This window comes from Ursus maritimus, unplaced genomic scaffold (genome assembly GCF_017311325.1).
Source record: "Ursus maritimus isolate PB19 unplaced genomic scaffold, ASM1731132v1 scaffold_32, whole genome shotgun sequence".
Classification (NCBI taxonomy): Eukaryota; Metazoa; Chordata; class Mammalia; order Carnivora; family Ursidae; genus Ursus; species Ursus maritimus.
In genome coordinates this window covers 18,840,677-18,857,966 of record NW_024425786.1, presented here as the reverse complement: position 1 = coordinate 18,857,966, position 17,290 = coordinate 18,840,677, and the positions used below count along the sequence as shown (strand labels likewise).

General features: G+C 55.2%; 1 protein-coding gene across 9 annotated transcripts in view; it reads right to left on the bottom strand.

The window, feature by feature from the left end:
* The window catches only part of LDLRAP1 (low density lipoprotein receptor adaptor protein 1), a 56,921-nt gene that overhangs the window by 38,601 nt on the left and 1,030 nt on the right, over nt 1-17,290 (bottom strand). For 6 of the 9 annotated variants that reach the window (XM_040619013.1, XM_040619011.1, XM_040619014.1 and 3 more), the window contains exons 1-4: nt 15,959-16,155; nt 6,692-6,834; nt 5,752-5,864; nt 3,683-3,797 (exon numbers count right to left, since the gene is read on the bottom strand). In XM_040619013.1, coding sequence (XP_040474947.1) covers nt 3,683-3,797; nt 5,752-5,864; nt 6,692-6,834; nt 15,959-16,046 — 459 coding nt within the window. In that variant the 5' untranslated portion in view covers nt 16,047-16,155. Of the gene's footprint in view, nt 1-3,682; nt 3,798-5,751; nt 5,865-6,691; nt 6,835-15,950; nt 16,156-17,290 lie in introns of those variants that run through there. The other 3 variants (XM_040619018.1, XM_040619015.1, XM_040619012.1) reach the window with 3 other exon arrangements.

The following is a 17,290-nucleotide window of genomic DNA, read 5'->3' as shown; positions in this document are numbered from 1 at the left end:
CAGGGAGAGAAATGGGGGGGGGGGGGGAGTCACTTTGTTTACTGTCAGTCCACCTGCACGGCAACCCTGTGCCCCCCATCAAAGCCGGCAACCCCACCTTCACTTCACCCCGAGGCTGCAGCACTGGCAGAGGCCTCCCAGTTGGGCAGATAGAAACATTTATTTCTGGAGGAACTCATCTTGGCTGTGCCCAACAGTTGTCACCAGGGGAGGGAGTCCTGGTGGCTGTGCTGCCCGAGCTGAGCTGAATGGGTGGGCGACCCAGAAAGGAACCCTTTCCCCCCACCCTGGGTGGTCACAGACTTCCCGTGCAGAGAAAGGGTGGGGATATGTGGAGACTGTGGGCTCCCGGCCAAAGGCAACGAGGGCTACGTCAGCATCCAAATTTAAGTTTCCCTCACAGGCTGACTCTACTTTGCCACCCACCCCGGCTCCAGTCACATCTGAGTCCTCAACTACCAATCATACCCTTTAATTCTGCACCTGTGTGTTTGCACGTGCTGATTCCTATGCTGGGGTGCACACGCTCTTTTACTGCCCCCATCCCCCTTCTCTCGGCCAGCAAACTCTTACTTATTACTCAGCCTTTATTACTCAGCCTTTAAAGCTCGATTCAAAATGTCTCCTTCTGGGGCTCCTGGGTGGCACAGCGGTTAAGCGTCTGCCTTTGGCTCAGGGCGTGATCCCGGTGTTATGGGATCGAGCCCCACATCAGGCTCCTCCGCTATGAGCCTGCTTCTTTCTCTCCCACTCCCCCTGCTTGTGTTCCCTCTCTCGCTGGCTGTCTCTATCTCTGTCGAATAAATAAATAAAGTCTTTAAAAAAACAAAAAAACAAACCAAAATGTCTCCTTCTCTGGGAAGCCTTACTGACCTCTGGTGAGACTTCATGACCTCCACCCTAGAACTGAGCCTGCTGTGTTCCTGTTACCGAATCCTAGCCCTTCTCCCCCACCATCTTGCTGGTATCTCCACGGCCGATTCCCTGGGTCCCCGGGTGCCCAACACAGGGCTTAGCCCAGGACAGGCAGCAGTGGCTATCTGTGGAGGCACCTGGCCGCTGGGGGTTGCAGAACCTGAGGCCCCCATTTCACCTTCTGCCTCCTTCTCAGAAACGTTCCCTAAGCCCTGAGAATCTCAGGATTCCCAACACGGCCAGGCTACTGCCAGCTTGGGCTCAGCGGAGGCCGGGGGGCGGGGGGGCACAAGAATACCACCCTCACATCAGGAGGCCTGTTTACCCTGCCCTGCCCTGGGCTGTCTGAAGGGGGAAGGCCAGCTGAGAAAGGGTGGATAAGCCATAACCGAGCCAGTCAGCTCCTGACACAGAGCAAAGCGTGTGAGGAAAAGTGAAGAGCCTGGGCCCAGGTGTCTGGCAGTAGTATCCCCTCTGCCAGATCAGGGTTCAGCTGTCAGCGCCAAGCGGTGGGCAGGTTGTTTTCCTCAATAACTGACCTCTTGGCCTAGGGCAGGCTGATTTTGTTCAAGCCTGTCTAAAGTCCTCTGGCCCCAGACCAGGCCTCCCTTCAGCCACTGGGCCAGCACCTGCTTTCTTTTACCCCCTAGCTCCCCTTCCCAGGGAAAGCCTCTGGAGCTTGGCGCCCCTCCTACTCAGGGTCCACACTCTGCAGCAGTCGCTGTGGGCCAGCTGCCCCTGCCCAGTGCCTGCTCTGGTCAGTGGGGAGGAAGAGACAAACAATGGGAAATAATGAGCCTGTATTTTTAAGTCTCTGTGGCCTCATAAGAGACAAAGCCAAGAGTCACTGTCTGTGAGAACAAAGCCGTCATGGGAGAAGCCACTGCAGCTCAGGGACCTGGGCCATCATGAGGCCTTGGGTGAGTGGCTGGCGACACTCAGTCTGCAGGAAAAGAAACAAGGTACACAAAAGAAAGGGGCCTTTCAGAACAATCCTGGAGGTCACTCAGGTGACCTCTTCATTCTGCTGATGGGCAAGCAGCCCAGAGAAGGACAGGCTTTTATCCACAGTCACACAGTACAGCAGCCAGGATCAGACCCTAATCTGTCTCGCCCTGCAGTGCTCCCTCCAAAAGACCTACGGTAGGCTGAATCATGGCCCCAAATCTCGCCCTGCAGTGCTCCCTCCAAAAGACCAATGGTAGGCTGAATCATGGCCCCCAAAGATGTCTGCATCCTAATCCCTGGAACCTGTGAGGGTTAGCTGGAAGCGCAAAAGGGACTTCACAGGTGTGATGAAATTAAGGATTTTGAGATGGACAGTTATCCTGGATTACTTAGGGGGCCCAATCACAAGAGGCCTTCTAAGAGGGAGGCAGGAGGGTCAGAGCCACTGACCATGGACTGTGACAATGGAAGCAATGTGACAATGGAAGCAGGAGGAAGATCGGGAGGTGCTGCACTGCCGGCCCTTGGGTTGAAGAAGGGGCCAAGAATGAGGGAATGGTGGTCTCTGGAAAGTTTAAAAAGGGCAAGGAAACGTATTCTCCCCTGGAGCCTCCAAAAGGATCACAACTCTGCTGACCCACTTTAGACTTCTGACCTCCAGAACCCTAGAACAAATTTGGGTTGTTCTAAACCACTACTAAGTCTGTGGTTATTTCTTACAGCAGCTACAGGAAACTAATACCTTATCTCGAGCAGGCCCTGAGGGGTAGCAGGAAGCCTGGCGGCCACTTAAAGACTGTAATGTCCTTGATGTGTCCGTGATAAGAGGGGTAGGGGAGAGGATCTCGTCTCCTTGGTTCCAAGGACCACAGGGTATGGGGAGTAGGGCTCTGGGCCAACAGTCACTGTCTGCCGTAACCACTGTACCAGTAGAAGGGGGAACAGAGGTTAACAGAGGCCAACACTAAACCAGTAAACATCAGAGATCTCCTCACAGAGCAGATGCTCAGACCTCTGGATCTCTGAAACGCAAGCCTCCACACCAAAGGTGGACTCACTCTGCCTGCTTGTCCTGAAGCTCAAGACAAAGCCCAGAGACCACAGAGGTCCCCACTCGTCTCAGCTGGACGAGGCCAGGGGCCAGCCTGGAAATGGGGCAAGGAGCTCAGGGCTCCTCGTGGTCATGCAGGGAGGAGAAGAAACAGGTTTAAATCCTCACTCTGCCTGGCTGGCTGCGTCATCTTCAGCAAGACAGCTGACCTCTGTGAATCTGCTTCCTCATTAGAAATAAAAACAGTGAAGCCAGTAGCAGCTGCCACCTCACAGAGCTGTGAAGACTAAACAGAAGATCCCTTAAAGTCCAGCACTGAAAGAGGCGCATGATAGGTACCAAAAAATGGCCATTTCCCTCCCCACTCTGGCTACAGCAAGCCAGGTCCCCTTGCCTTTCCCCTGGGCCCTCGGATCACCAGTCTCCAAGGACTAATTCCTGTAAGGCCCTGAACCCCCAGACTGTACTACTGACAGGAGTGACCCCCCCATTCAAACCCAATCAATCATGTTAGAGAGGAAGGGACCAGGGCACTCACTGGGGACATGGGCTTGTCACCACCCACATGCCAGGCTGGCCAGCAAGGGCAGCCCACGGTGACAGGCTGTCCACTGACTGCAGCCTTACTCAGTGCTCTCAGCATCCATGTGGGGTTCCCAGGGATTTTATACTTCCTATTAAGTGATGTCACCTCTGGGTCCTGCCTCTCCCCAAGGGCAGGGCTGCCAAGGCCAGAGCCCGCCTGGGCCCCAGCCTCTCCCCACTGACCATTTTCCGCTTGGTGCAGAGGAAGGCATGGCACTCGAGATTCTCATTGTGCTGGCTCTGTGCAATGTAGGCGAACACTTTGTCGTGCATCTTGTCTGCTGTGCAATAGGAGATCCTGAAAGGTAAGCGGGAAGTGTCACCAAACCCGGCACAGAGGCCTGCCCACATCTGGGGTGCCCCACAGGGCATCTCCCGAGTCCCTAAGAGCCGGCTATCCTACTCCACCAGGGAGAGACTCTGGAGAGACAGCTTTGGCCTCTGGCCCTGGCATTCTGGGCCATCGATGGGGCGCACCCAGGCTGGGGAGGAAGGAGTAGAGGGAAAGACTGAGGGTACTTTCCCCCTTCTAATGACCCATACTCCAAAATGGTAATAGCTATGCCTTTCCTGCATCCCAGGAAGATTCTAGACATTACTTCACTTAATTCTCAGCTGCTCTGAGATGGGTTCTATTATTATCCCCACTGTTCAGATGAGAAAACTGAAGCTAAGGGTCTCAGATCACCAAGCTAGTGGCAGAGCTGAGACCTGAACTCACCTGCGGATTCCAGAGGCTGTAACCACTACCATGCTACCCTTAAGGCTCTGTGCTGACCAGAAAGAAGGGGAAGCAGGACAACGCCCTGCCCACGGATGCCCTTCACTGGGCCTTCCCTCCCTGCCCTCCAGTCATGCCCCTGCCCAGAGGTTGGAGGAGTTCTAGGCCCTCTCTCCCAGGGTGACCGAGACTGCTGGCAAATTCTCCTGGAGCTGTGGTCAGAGGGCGAGGAGCTGGGAGTCAGGTGAGGGTGTGTGAAGATGACTAGACCGGGAGTCCCAGCGGGTCCAGGAGGAATACACAGCATCTCCCTCCTCTTGGAACACTTGCCCCCATGCCCCTTGTCTGCTCCCTCCCTGCTTGGCTGCTCAGCCTGGGAATCTCAATCAGCAGAGGAACTGGCAGCCCCAAGGTGGGGCAGGAGCTCAGCAGACTCCTTCCCCTAGTACAGCCCCAGCTTCTACCACAGCCACTGACACAGGGATCGGCACCACTTAGGACCCCCAGGCCAGCAGCTACCTCTTCTCCATCCCAGCAGATCCAGCCTCCTGCCACCTCCCCGGGGAGGCCTTGCCAGGTCAGACAGGCCCCTCCTTCTCTGCCCTCTTGGGAAATACTTATACTCTCTCTCCTATTTCTTTCCCTCCATGCCCTCCTTGCTGGCAGGGGCTGGGTCTGAGGCCTCCCCTAGTTAAAGGACAGGCAGAATCAGGAAGGCGAGAGGAAGACACCAGCCAGAAACTCTAAAACCAAATCCCCCATCCGCCCAGTACTGGCTTGTACTCCGGAGGGTTGAGCCACGTGCTTGGAGACAAAGCAAGAGGGTGGAGGAACGCCTGGCAGCTGAGCGCCTGCCGGACAGAACTCCAGCCTCTGTGGCCTGGTCCCAGCTCAGCTACCTCCTCACTGTGGGGCCTTGGGAAACTCCCCGGGCCTCAGCTTCTCCATCTGTAGAATGGACTGTCCCTTTCAGCAGCTCTGAAATCTTACAACTGACCAGCCAAGACAGGGAATGGGGAGAGCCTGAGGTTCCAAGGCTGGGCTCTGCCTTCTTGAGAACAGCGCCTCCCCACTGACTCCCCCCCAAACCATCTATGCTCTGGCCTCAGACTCTGCCCTGAGGCCTCCCTGAATGCCTGGCCAGATGTCCAGAGCTGAGCTGCTGCATTCATGGCGGAAGGAAAAGGCAGTGACTCCACAGCTCTCTGCTCCAAGCCTGACTCAGCAGCAGGCCTAGGGAGGGACAGTGGGGAGGGGTCCTAGTTCTGACTAGGCCTCAGCTGCCTACTGCAATAGGAATAATGACAGCCGCAACTGCCCTTGAACCAAGTGCCCACTGTGAGCCAGGCGCTGCGCATGCAGCACGTCCTAACAGCACCGTGAGGCAGGATCTGTTTCCACCCCCACATACACACGAGGAAACAGGCTCCAAGGTCACCCAGACAGAAAGTGGTGGAGCCTGGATTCAAGAAAGGGCGCCCCACCCACTGCCCCAAGCGGCAGAGTGAATGTGGGTGCTGCTGAGCATTACCTGTAAATGGACACATTCTCAATGAGCTGGTTGGTGATGTTGTCGGTCAGGATAATCCCTCGTGGCGACACCTTGAGGGTCACTTTCTGCAGTTTCTTCCCGCTGGCCTTCGCCTTGGGGTAGATATGGGTCAGAGAAGCCTGCCTACTCTCATGGGTTACACCTAGCTGGTCTAAGCCCCAGACTCGAGGCCCCCATGAAGCCTCAGCGTAGAGACGGCAGACACGCTGGGGAAGACAGTGGTCAGCGCTCTCCTGTGATAAACACAGGGACAACTGCTGCTCATGGAGCACCTGCTGTCTGCCAGGCACGGGACCTCAGGTCGTGCTTAGAGGCAACAAAGCTTCTCCTGAGGAGGAAATGGACTCAGAGGTTAAGGGAGCTGCCCAAGGAAACACAGCGAGGAGGGACCGCAGCCTCTGAGCACTGAGTGGGCTATCACAACCCAGCCGGATCGCTCCCGGGGAGTCTCTGCTCTACCCACTATTCCTGCGAGGGTCAGAGCTGAGGGGTCCAAGGCCACCAAGGGAGGTGCATTTATAGGGCCATGCTAACTCAGGATGGGGAGCTGGGGAGGGGGAAGATCTGTCTCTGGTGGGTTACCTTGTCCCTCAGGCCAGAGCGCAAGCGGCTGTGTGACAGCAACCTCCCCACTACTCCTTGGCACTAAGTCACCAACCCTGAGGCAGGGGACCTGAGCTGGGGGAGAGGAAGCTGGGAGACCAGGCCATGGCCACAACAGCTGGAGAGGACGACACTGACTCTCACCCCACAAGTCCAGTGGCTCCCCTCTACCAGAGTCCCTAAGCCGGATGCAAGGGGACTCAGGGGCGGGAACAGCTCAGATACATCCAATCAGGGTAATAAGCAGGGGATAAGTGGTACCCCAAGAATCTGGCCCTCGGCTCATGGCTCCCCCCGCCCCCCAACTGGGGCTCACCGTAGCGACAATCCTCTTGACTGCAGCAGCTGACAGCTCCTCACCCTTGGGCTGCTCCACCAGTGTCATGCCCAGGTACTTGAGGCTGAAGAGCATTCCCTCGAGCAGGGTCTCCCGAGTGTCTGTCCAGTTCTCCGGCAGCTCTGCGCAGGAGGAGGACAGGCCTTCAGACCCCATCCTCCCAGCCCCCATTTCCTAGGAAGACCTAGCAAGGGGCACTGGGGTCGTCCATCTACCATTATTTTTACCTATAATAAAGAACTAACATTTTCCAGTACCTACCATGCACCACGGTAAAAAGCCTTCCATAAAATATTTTCATTAATCCTTATGACAACCTATGAGGTAGACACTTTTATCACACCCACTTACAAAGACACTGAGGCCCCGGGAGGTGAAATCACACAACCAAGTCCACAGAGCCAGTAAGTGTAAGAGCCAAGATCTGAACCCATATTTTCAAGTTCAAAGCCCAAACTCTATACTTCAACACTAATACTTGCTGAGAGAAAACCATGCTATTTTCTTACTGAATCTTCTACATGATCCTGTGAGGTGGATGTTATCCTCACTTTACAGATTAGGAAACTGAGGCTCAGAGAGGCAAAGTCATCAAAGGCCACATACAAGTGAATAAAGGGTTGAGTTGGGAGTCAGAACTCAAACCTGGGTGGTTCCCAGGGCCCCAGCCTGCTCTGCTGGCCTCCATCTGTACAGCCATGGAGAGGGAGAGGCAGGGAGGAGAGGGACCAGGAGAGAGGCGGTGGCAGGGAATGGGAGAGGTGATTGCTCAAAGGACATCCTATGAAGGCCACCGGAATCCAGCAGACCTGGGTTCAAGTTCCAGCTCTGCTTCCCACCACCAGCATGTGTTGGGGAAGTCCCCTCTCCTAAGCCCAGTAATGCTGAGGCCATGGTATGGAGCAGGGCACACAGCAAGAGTCCTCTGAAAACTCTGCCTGCGACTGAGGTCAGGGAGGTTGGGAGACAGGGGAATGAGCCCAGCTCACTGGGTAAGGAAACAGACCGGGAGAGAGCTAGAAAGCCCCCGTCTCACCCCACCCACTCGAGAGAGCCCTGAGCAGGTGGAAGGACAGGAGGGCAAGTGTGGTCTTCATCAGTGGTTTGAACAATCCCCAGGGTTCCTCCCCAGATCACTCAGCTGGAAGCAATGAAGCTAGGAGCGGAAGGAAGGTCTCTAGGGATCCTTCCAAGCCCGATCACCAAGACGAATTAACACCCCACACTCCTGCCTGTCAGGGCCCTTTGCCTGTCCCTTATCACCCTTTCCCTGACCATGCTGCCGTGTAGGAAGTATTACGATTGTAGCCACTTTAAAGAGGAGGAATTGGCTCTTCAGCTTCACACATGATCTTGGGTAGGGCAGGATCCACAGAGGAATCAGTTTCCAGGGGCCACCACTGAGGCGGCCAGGGCCAGCTTCCGTGGACCACTTTCTGGGAGAGGAGCTGGGAGAATCCTGTACTCCCCCTGCTCCTGCAGGGGCCCTCAGTGGCTCTAATGGGAGAGCCATGGAAGAAAGCTTTGGACTGGGCATCACTGGTGCCAGGGCAGCTGAGGTCCTGGCAGGGCTGTGGGCCCCGCCTACAAGGCACAGCCTGGTTTGGGGGTTCCTGCGCTACTGTGCCCAGGTGGCAGCACTGGGCCCTCTACCCTGTCTGTCCCGTGCTGCCCCTCCCCACAACTGTCTTGGAGTTCTACTCTTCCAGGGGCTCTGCCTCCTTCTCCACCAGCCAGCAGGAGCCTTGTATACCCACACCTCTTTGGTTTTGACTTGAGCAAGCCACTATCTCTCTCTGAGACGGCTTCCTCATCTGAAAAAGAATGCATGTGTTGGGGGGTGGGGTGTCTTACAAGAAGTTATAGGTGTACCCAGTCCCCCTGTTTGAGATCCAGGTGAGCAGGGACTTGTTGGCTGGTCATCCAGAGCATGGCATGCAGTTGGCACTCAATATTTGCTGAGTGAAGAAATGACCTGGACAACTCCATGGCTTCTTTCAGGCCTGCAATATCTCAAACCCCATCTTCAGCTCTGGTCCCAGCCTACTGCCCTCCAGCCCTTGCACTTGGGCCACCACGCCAACAGGAGGCCCAGCCGCTGCTGAGAAGACCCCCAAGGGACCTTATCCTCTGCTGTATTGATCACGAGCCTGTTTCATTTGATTCTCCAAAAAGAATCAGAAAGGCCCTGAGGTGACCCAGTCCTGGGTTGGGTAATGGAAGCCCCGGAGCAACTCGGACCTGAGCCTCGCTCTCAAAGCAACCAAGACCACCACCACATCATCAGCGCAGAACAGAGCTGTCCAGCAACAAAGACAACAATAATAACAAAGCAGCTCTGACCCTTGCTTCTAATATTCACAGCTACCTTACAGCCAGGCATTCTTTCATTCCCCTTTCAGAGGAGGGAAGGGAGGCTCAAAGGACACGTGATTTGTCACAGTTGTCTATTTCACTCTAAAGCCCAAGTTCCTGACTAGTATCCCATACTATCTTCTCATGAGGCAAACTACCTTGATTTTAGCAAAAGGTCAGGAAGAAGTTCCTAGAGCCAGAGATATTTCCTCCCACAATTCCTAATTCCTGAGGCTTCCCCTCAGTAGGCATTCAGACTACTGCTTTCAACCCCAGATGTATCTAAGCAAGGATGGCCAACTATGTGCTGCCGTGCCTATCGCTAGCGTCCTTGACAGACATTGCTAATCAACTGCGGCTCTATTCCCTCTGATTTACAGGCTTTGGACTGTTTCTCAATACAAGGCTCCAGGCAGGCAACATTAATCAATCAGGGGTGGCCTTGTTCATCTCACTATCCATCCCTGCCCTACAGCAAACATCCTTCATCCCCACCATTTTCATGTCCCCACTATCCCATTTCCTTCAGCTCAGCCTTTCCTGGCCCCTCTCCAAAGCCACTTCCGCTCCTTCCATTCCAAAGGGCCAAAGCTTGCCAAGATCACAGATGACCTTTTTGCTGTCAAAACATTCCCCAGTCCTCCCTGACCTCTGAAATGCTTGGCATATTCTGCATTCTTCCTTCCCTGACTGACCCTTCCCCTATTCCATGGCCTCCTTCATGAGGGCCCTGATAGACCAGTTGCCACTCATCAGCCTTGGAGACCCTCTGCCCAAACTCCTCACATGACAGATGACAAAACTGAGGCCCAGAGAGGGATGGGACTTGTGCAAGATCACACAGCAAGTCAGAACTTCACCCCGCAACCCCCCACCAGCTCCCAATCCACTGCAGGCAATTCCCACAATGATTACTGGGGAGTCACAGGTGTCCCAGTGTCCCCTCCTACAATATCCCTGCATGCACACACTCATTCACATGCACACACAACAGAAGCGCCAACCATGAGCTTCTTTCTCATGATGTAACATTTTCCCCCCACTTCTATGCCTTTGATCAAGGAGTTCCTTCTATCAGAAATGCCCTTACCTTTATTTGATTGAAACCCCTTGCAACCAGCTTCATCCAGGAAGCCTTCTTTTTTTTTTTTTTTTAAAGATTTTATTTATTTATGTGACAGAGAGACAGCCAGCGAGAGAGGGAACACAGCAGGGGGAGTGGGAGAGGAAGAAGCAGGCTCCCAGCGGAGGAGCCTGATGTGGGACTCGATCCCGGATCGCCAGGATCACGCCCTGAGCCGAAGGCAGACGCTTTAACGACTGCGCTACCCAGGCGCCCCTCCAGGAAGCCTTCTTGAAGGCAGGATAGCCTAGCTGTTAAGAGCAAAGGCCTTAATCCTAGAAGCCCAGTTCTGACATTGTCTGAGTGATTTTGAGCAAATTAATTACCTTCCCTGAATCTCAGTTTTCTCATCCATAAAATAGGGGAAACAACAGTCCCTGGCTCACAGGGCTACTGTTTTGATCCTTTGATGAGATAATAAAATGTAATGTGCTTAGCACAGGACCCCACCCATGGTCATGCCTCCTAATGGGACCTCGTCCCTCTGTGAGCGGGTTGCCTTTGGATTTCCTTCTCTTCCTGCTCCAGCCACATCACACTCAGCCAGCAGCTGTCTACCATGTGTCTTCCTCTTGAAGGACTTCCGTTCACGTGTGTCTGCCCCAGAAACTGGACAAGGTGCACTGCTGTCCAATGTTGAGGCTCTGCCTCCTTCTTTTCCCCCTTCCCATTACCCCGTCCTCCCACGCCCAGCAAGATCCTCCTTCCCCTTGAGGGAGGGAACCCTGCCTCTGCTCCTATTCTGTCCTTCTGGGCATGACTCATCCCTTCAGTGAGGTGGAAGGTCTCTCATGCCCCACACCCTCCCTGAAGAAACCCACACCTAAGAGCACTCAAGAAGACAAACGCAGAGTTGGTGCCTGCTCGCCAGCCAGCCATCTCAGGCTGGAGACCACACGCTCCTTCTTAGGAGGAACCTGGGGCTTCAGGAAGGGCTCCCAGAGGCCCTCAGGCAAATACAGGCCTGAGTCCACAGCCCTGTTCCGGTCCTGGTTATTTTTGGCCCTGTGGTGGATAATGACTGAGCTATTTTAACTTAGCAATTTTACAGATGACCTGCTGTCAAGAGTTAGCTGGGGACAGACCATATGCCCAGTTTAACTCGCAGCTGCAAACGTGTGCTCTTTCCTCATTAAGAACCCTGCCCAGGACTCAGAGCTGGGCAGGGTGCCTCTGTGCCCCTCTGGCTGCCCTGGAGACCCAGCCTGGCTGCTGTCTGGAACATCAGAGCGACAGCTAAACCCATGGGCCAGCGGGGAACCTCCAAGGGCTCTGGCCTCCAGCCTCCTCCATCCTGGTAGGGAGGTGGCCTCAGAAGCCACAGAATAACATCTCAGAAGGGGACTCAAGCTCTACCATGACCCGGAATGCAGCTGCTTCTCTAAGGCCACAGTCTCTTTCTCTGACAAATGGGTTCAGTTGCTCAAGGGCATCGTCAGAAACAGGTTCAGCATGTAAAAAGTGCCAGGCAAATTTCAGAAGTTGTTAAGATTATCAAAAGAAAATAATTAAAAAATGATCATAGCATAAGCTCTCATTTCCTGGGTACCTACTTACTCTGTAAGAGAAAAATGTGCTGTCAAGGTTAAAACCATGGGGTCTGGAGATGGGCTGTGGGGTTCAGTCACTCCACCTCCCTGGTCCTCAGTTTCCTCACTTAAAGATTGGGACAAGAAGCGTGTCCACCCCACAGGGTTGTTGTGAGGATGAAGTGAGTTCATGTACCAGGTGGGCTTAGAACCATGCCTGGCACATACTGACGGCCACTGAAGTGTGAGATACTGTCATTACCAAGGGTTGAGGGCTAAGAGCTTGAATGTGCACACAGCCATTTGCAGTATTTTGTGAGGAGAGGCAAGGATATATTAGGATTCCCACTTCACAGATAAAGAGGCTCGGAGGAGTCTGGCCATGACTCATAATTGACAATGCTGATCTTTGCCTCCCACAGCTCGGGCTATTCACTCATGCCCGCTGCCCACCAAGCCCCTTCGCATGCAAGGCAGGGGTCAGGCACAGGATCACCCAGGGGGGTGGGCATCCTGTCCTGCAGGGCTGCCTGAATAGAGTGCCCCTCAGTGAGCAGGGGATGATCTGCCTCCTTCAAGGCACATCTGCCCCCCCCTCGGCCGCCATACCCAGCAGGGCCCCAGCCTCCAGTTAAACGTCCCCTCCACCTGCTGCTCCCTCTGGATGGAAGGCTGTTCCCAGATTCCTCCCTCCTATATTCTCACATGTGCTCCAAGTCACCTTCTTGGAGAGGCCTTCCCTGACTGCCAGCACTGACGCTCTCAGCGCCCCACTTTTATCCCCTCAGTGGACCCCATTTCCACACACGCCACCTGACAAGCCACCTCTCTGCCTGCAGCTGTCTCTGGCTCCCGGAGATGCCGCTGCCCATGCAGACCGGGACATTCAGGGCTCCCATCCCTGAACCCACCTACTGCCAGGAACTGCCCCTCAAACAGAGTAACTGAAGAGCACATTCTCTACTGCCTCCCAAAGCTCCCCACGGGATGGCGCTCCAGTCACCCACGCTGGTGACTCTCTTCCCTTCTCACTTCTCCTAAAGATATTTCCTGGGATCTCTTCCCAAATAGATGACTTGCACTCAGATCCTGCTCTCAGCATCTGCTTTCTAGAAGAACCCAAAGGAAGATACCACTCTAAGGAAGCAGTCCCTGCCATTTCCTCAGCCTGCTTTATCCTTCTTATGGTGTTACCACCACCACTTATCACCACACCATTCATTTGCTCCCTGGACATTCTGCTTCCTCCACCAGACCGTGAGCACTGCTGGCGGACAGACTTGTTCACCAGACTCTCCAGTACCTATTGGTGCATGACACGTAGTCTGTGATCAATAAGTACTTGAACTTGGGGGTTTATTTGTTTATTTTATTGTAAATATATGTAAGTACAACTAGATTCTCTGTCCCCTGCATACCACCATACTCTAGCTTTCCTGGAACCTGTATCTCGCATTTCTTTACCTGCTCTGAGGCCTTGGACAGCCTGGAGGGAACCTGAGGATCAGAGGGACCCCTCTTGTAAAGAAGGGTACTGAGGGGCCAGGGTGAGCCACCTTTCGGGCAGCTGGAAGAAAGGAAAATCCCTGGCTAGGGACTGAGATAAAATATTTATGGCTCCCGAAGAGATGGGAAAAAGGCCATGTGTGGAAGAGGGAGACAGTTCTTCAAGCTCAGGACTAGCTGGGAGACAAGGGGCCATGAGGTTCAGTGCAAAAGAGCCTGGGGTTCTAGTTTACTGGGTGACCTCAGGTAAGCTGCCTCCCTTTGTTGGGTTTCAGTTCCGGCACAAATAAAACAATGATCATGCTAATTCCAGCTGAGGATCTTGAGTGGTTTGGTGAGGAGCAAGTCACAGCTGATAGCAGGTGTCAAGTCTAACCTTAACTCCACTGGCTTCATTTTGGCCCCAAAAGTCAACCATAGGGCTCAGTTCCAGGTGGCCGGAACACCACCTCAGGCCAAGCTACCCCAGCACCTCCACCCCAGACACAACTCACAGCTTCCCTCTCTACCTTGTGGCTACCGCTGTTCTCAGGGGCTGTCAGCCCAACCTGAAGTGGGGCCTGCCCCAGCTCCTCCCGTGGCCAGAGCCCAGGAGGCACAGTTATAAGACCCCTGGGCTGGGGATTCAGAGTGCTACCTCTAGGAAGCTGTGCTGGAGCCTGAGCCTCGGGTCTTTTATCTCTGACACGGGTCTGGTAAGAATTCCTGCTCTGTCACCTCACAGGAGCAAATGAAATAACAGAAGCAAAAACTGCGTAAAACATAAAGTGATAAAAGCAGTAGTTATTATTTATTGAATCCCTTTGCTATTCAGGGCAAAACACTATTTCATTTAATCCTCACACATAACAACAACAAAAAAATCCCAGCTGGGTACTATTGTTATTTACAATTTACAGATAAGGAAACTGACAATAACAAGGGACAGGTGAAGATTCCACCCAGCTCATTCTGGGTCCAGAAGGCTCAGGACAGCACTCCGGGCTTCCTGGGGGTCTGCAGGGGAGGAGGGAGGTTCTCCTCTCCTTTTCTCTGCGGGTGTAGATAGGTTCTGAGCCCCCAAAACTTGTCCCACTACAGCAATAGTCATGTTGAAGGTCCACATGACAGGAAAGGGGAACAGGACAGGAGGAAACCACCAATGAGCTGCCAGTAGGAAGCATTATGAATAATTTTTCTCAACACCTCTCTCAGGTTAGAATTTTTATCCCCATTTTTCTGGTGAGGAATCTGAGGGTCAGAAAGGAAAATGACTTGTTCAAGATCAGAGCAGCACAAGAAACTCTTCCACCATCCAAGGTGGCCCAGAATCAAAAGAGGCTTCTAAGCTTTCTTCCCTTACCCAGCACCCCCCTTCCTCCCCCATCCCAGGAGAACTGCAGGGTTCCACCACTGGAACAAACCATTATTCTCAGAAGTCCCAGTCAAATCCCTTAAGTATTTAAAGGGGCTATTTAGGGGCCAATAAGTGTGGGAGGAGGTGCACCCCTGGCCTGGCCCAGACCAGCCCTAACGGGTCTCTGACCCCACCCCCACCAGCAGGCACCAGCCCATGTTCCCAGTGCCAGTCTTGGTTTAGGAGGTGGCCACAGCTGGAACAGCAGAGTGGGGCAAGAGGGAGGGGCAGGGCGGGCTTTCTAGGCCCAGACACGCTGGCACTGGGAACTCGGGCTCCCCTGGTGGAGCCCTGGAAAGAAGGAAGGGGGGGTGGGGTGTGACTGTACTGTGGGGGAAGCTGAAGTTCCAGGTGTTTGATAGGAGGGTGGGAGTGTACAAAACTCCTGGTTCTGGCTCCACATCTACCAGGAAGGCCTGTGTGACCCCAGGCAATCCACTCCCTTTCTCCTAGAGAAAAGAGGGACTTGGGCTGGGTTTCTCAGGCCTCAGGGGAAGGTGCCAGGTGACGGGTTCCTTGAGAGTAATTTGAGACGGGGAGGGGGGGGGGCCCTTCCAGCCTCCCAGACGCCCCCGGGAGAAGGGAGAGGTGGCGGCGAGTCTGCCATTCGCCTGGGCGCCCCGGGACTTTGGAAGCCCGAGGGGGAAAGTGCGAGAGAAAACAGGTTTCAAAATTAGCCAGAACGCCAGCCTCGCCGCCTAGACGTGGGAAGAGGAGGGGACGCAAGGGTCTGGATGGCTCCGGGTGTGAAAACCTCCTGAGACCCCCAGGCTGCGCCTCGCCCCCAACCTCAAGTAGGTACCTGAGAGCCCGCTCACACCTGAGTCGGTTTCTGGGCGCCTGGGAGTCAAAAGACGACCTCAAGGGTTGGCGGGGGGCGGGGGGAGGCACGTGGGCTCCCACCCGCCGCCGACCTCGCGGCTAGGGCGCAGGGTATCTCCCCAAACCCCGGTGCCCACTCCTCCCCCGGGCACTGTCTCGCCTCCCGCGGAGCTCCTGTCTCCCCTCAGCTGCCCAGCGCGGCGAGGGGGCCAGGTGCCGGGCTTCGCGCACGTCTCTTCCCCTCACCTGCGGCCCTCCGACTGCCGCCTTCACCTGGGGACCCCGAGCTCCGCGCTCTCTCCCTCAGCTTCTACCCCTCCTCCCCAGCCGCACAGAGCTGGGACGGGAGTGGGAGCGCGACTTGACCCCGGGCGACCCCCAACCCCGCAGGACCCGGCAGGGCCGCAGGGCACCGGGTAGAACGCGCCTCTGCCCCCGGCACCCGCGGGAGGCCGGTCGCTCGGCCCGACCCCCGCCCGGTCCCCGCCCGGCCCGGCGGACGCTCACACACTCACTCCGATGCCGGCCGCCGCCCCCCCAGCTCTGCTTGGCGAGGCTGGGGCTCCGGATCAGCGCCCGCCCCGCGGACTTGAGCGCGTCCATGGCCGCTCCGGCCGCCGCCACCGCCAAAACTCCGTCAGGGAAAACTTTCCGCCGGGGCCGCGCGGCGCGCGGGCTCCGCGCTCCTCCCCCCGCGGCGCGAGCTCAGCGCCGACGTCCGACGGGGCGGGGCGAGGGCCGGCCAGGCCCCGCCCCCGCCCCCGCCCCCTCCGGCCCTGCCTCGCCCCGCCCAGCCCGGGCTCCTGCTCTTGCTCCCCAGGGAGTCCCCACAAAGGGCGCCGCTAAGGTAGAGGGCCGAAAGCCCGAGAAGGCTCTTCTTTTCCTCCCTCTCCCAATCCCCTCTTCCTAGGATTTCTAGGCAGCCCAGCTGAAAGGTTCTCAGGGGCCATTTTACAGATGGTTAGACTTAGGGTCAGAAAGAAGGGTCTTGTCCAAGAGGAGGGTGATGCCCAGGGCAATGGGAGCCTTAGAAGGAGAGGTGGGAGTAGTAGAACTTTTCTGGGAACCGGGCAGGACTATAAAAGTTTTCCTTAGTAAGACCAGCTGGGCATTTTACTCACCCCCCAGCACCCAGGCTGCTCTCTGGCACCACCTGCGCACCTGGGCTGCCCCACCCCACCCCACTCCCCATGTAGTGGTATGGTCTGGGTGTTATGCTCTAACACTGCCTTGCTCTGTGACCTTAGGTAATTCCTTCCCCCCTCTAGGTCTTAATCTTTATCTGTCAAAGGAGATGGGATCCTATTTCTAGTGATCCTTCCAATCTGGCAAGGCCAAGTGCTGCATGACCTTGACCCAGAGCCCGCCATGCTTAGTAGGAGGCATTCTGAGGGGAGTCTGGATTCTAGAGTTCCTCCAGCACAGATGTTCTAAGTCCAGGATTTAGAATTCTCTCTAGGATCCTAGAACCTCCTGTTAGGCTTTGCAGTCAGAAGAGCACATGCCTCCGTGCCGCATTCTGGCTTCCAGATGGGGAGCTTCGGCAAAGTGAATTTCAGCCTCTAGGATTGCTGCTAGCTCAGAAGACAGGAGTCCTGTTCCCGTGTTGGGGGAAAGATGGGGCTGTGCTGTCCCCAGCTGGGTAGTGAGGCCTCACTGACATTCCTCTCTTGGTTTATAAACTAAGTGGTTTTTCGACCATCTGTCCTTTGCTCCTCCAAAACCCTGCAGCCAGCAATACACCCACTTTACAGATAAGAGTCCAAAGTCTGGGAGAGAAGCACTCAAGAAGAGTCTCTGCAAGTCAAAAGTCAGGATCAAACTCAAACCCAGGCTTATAGGCCAGA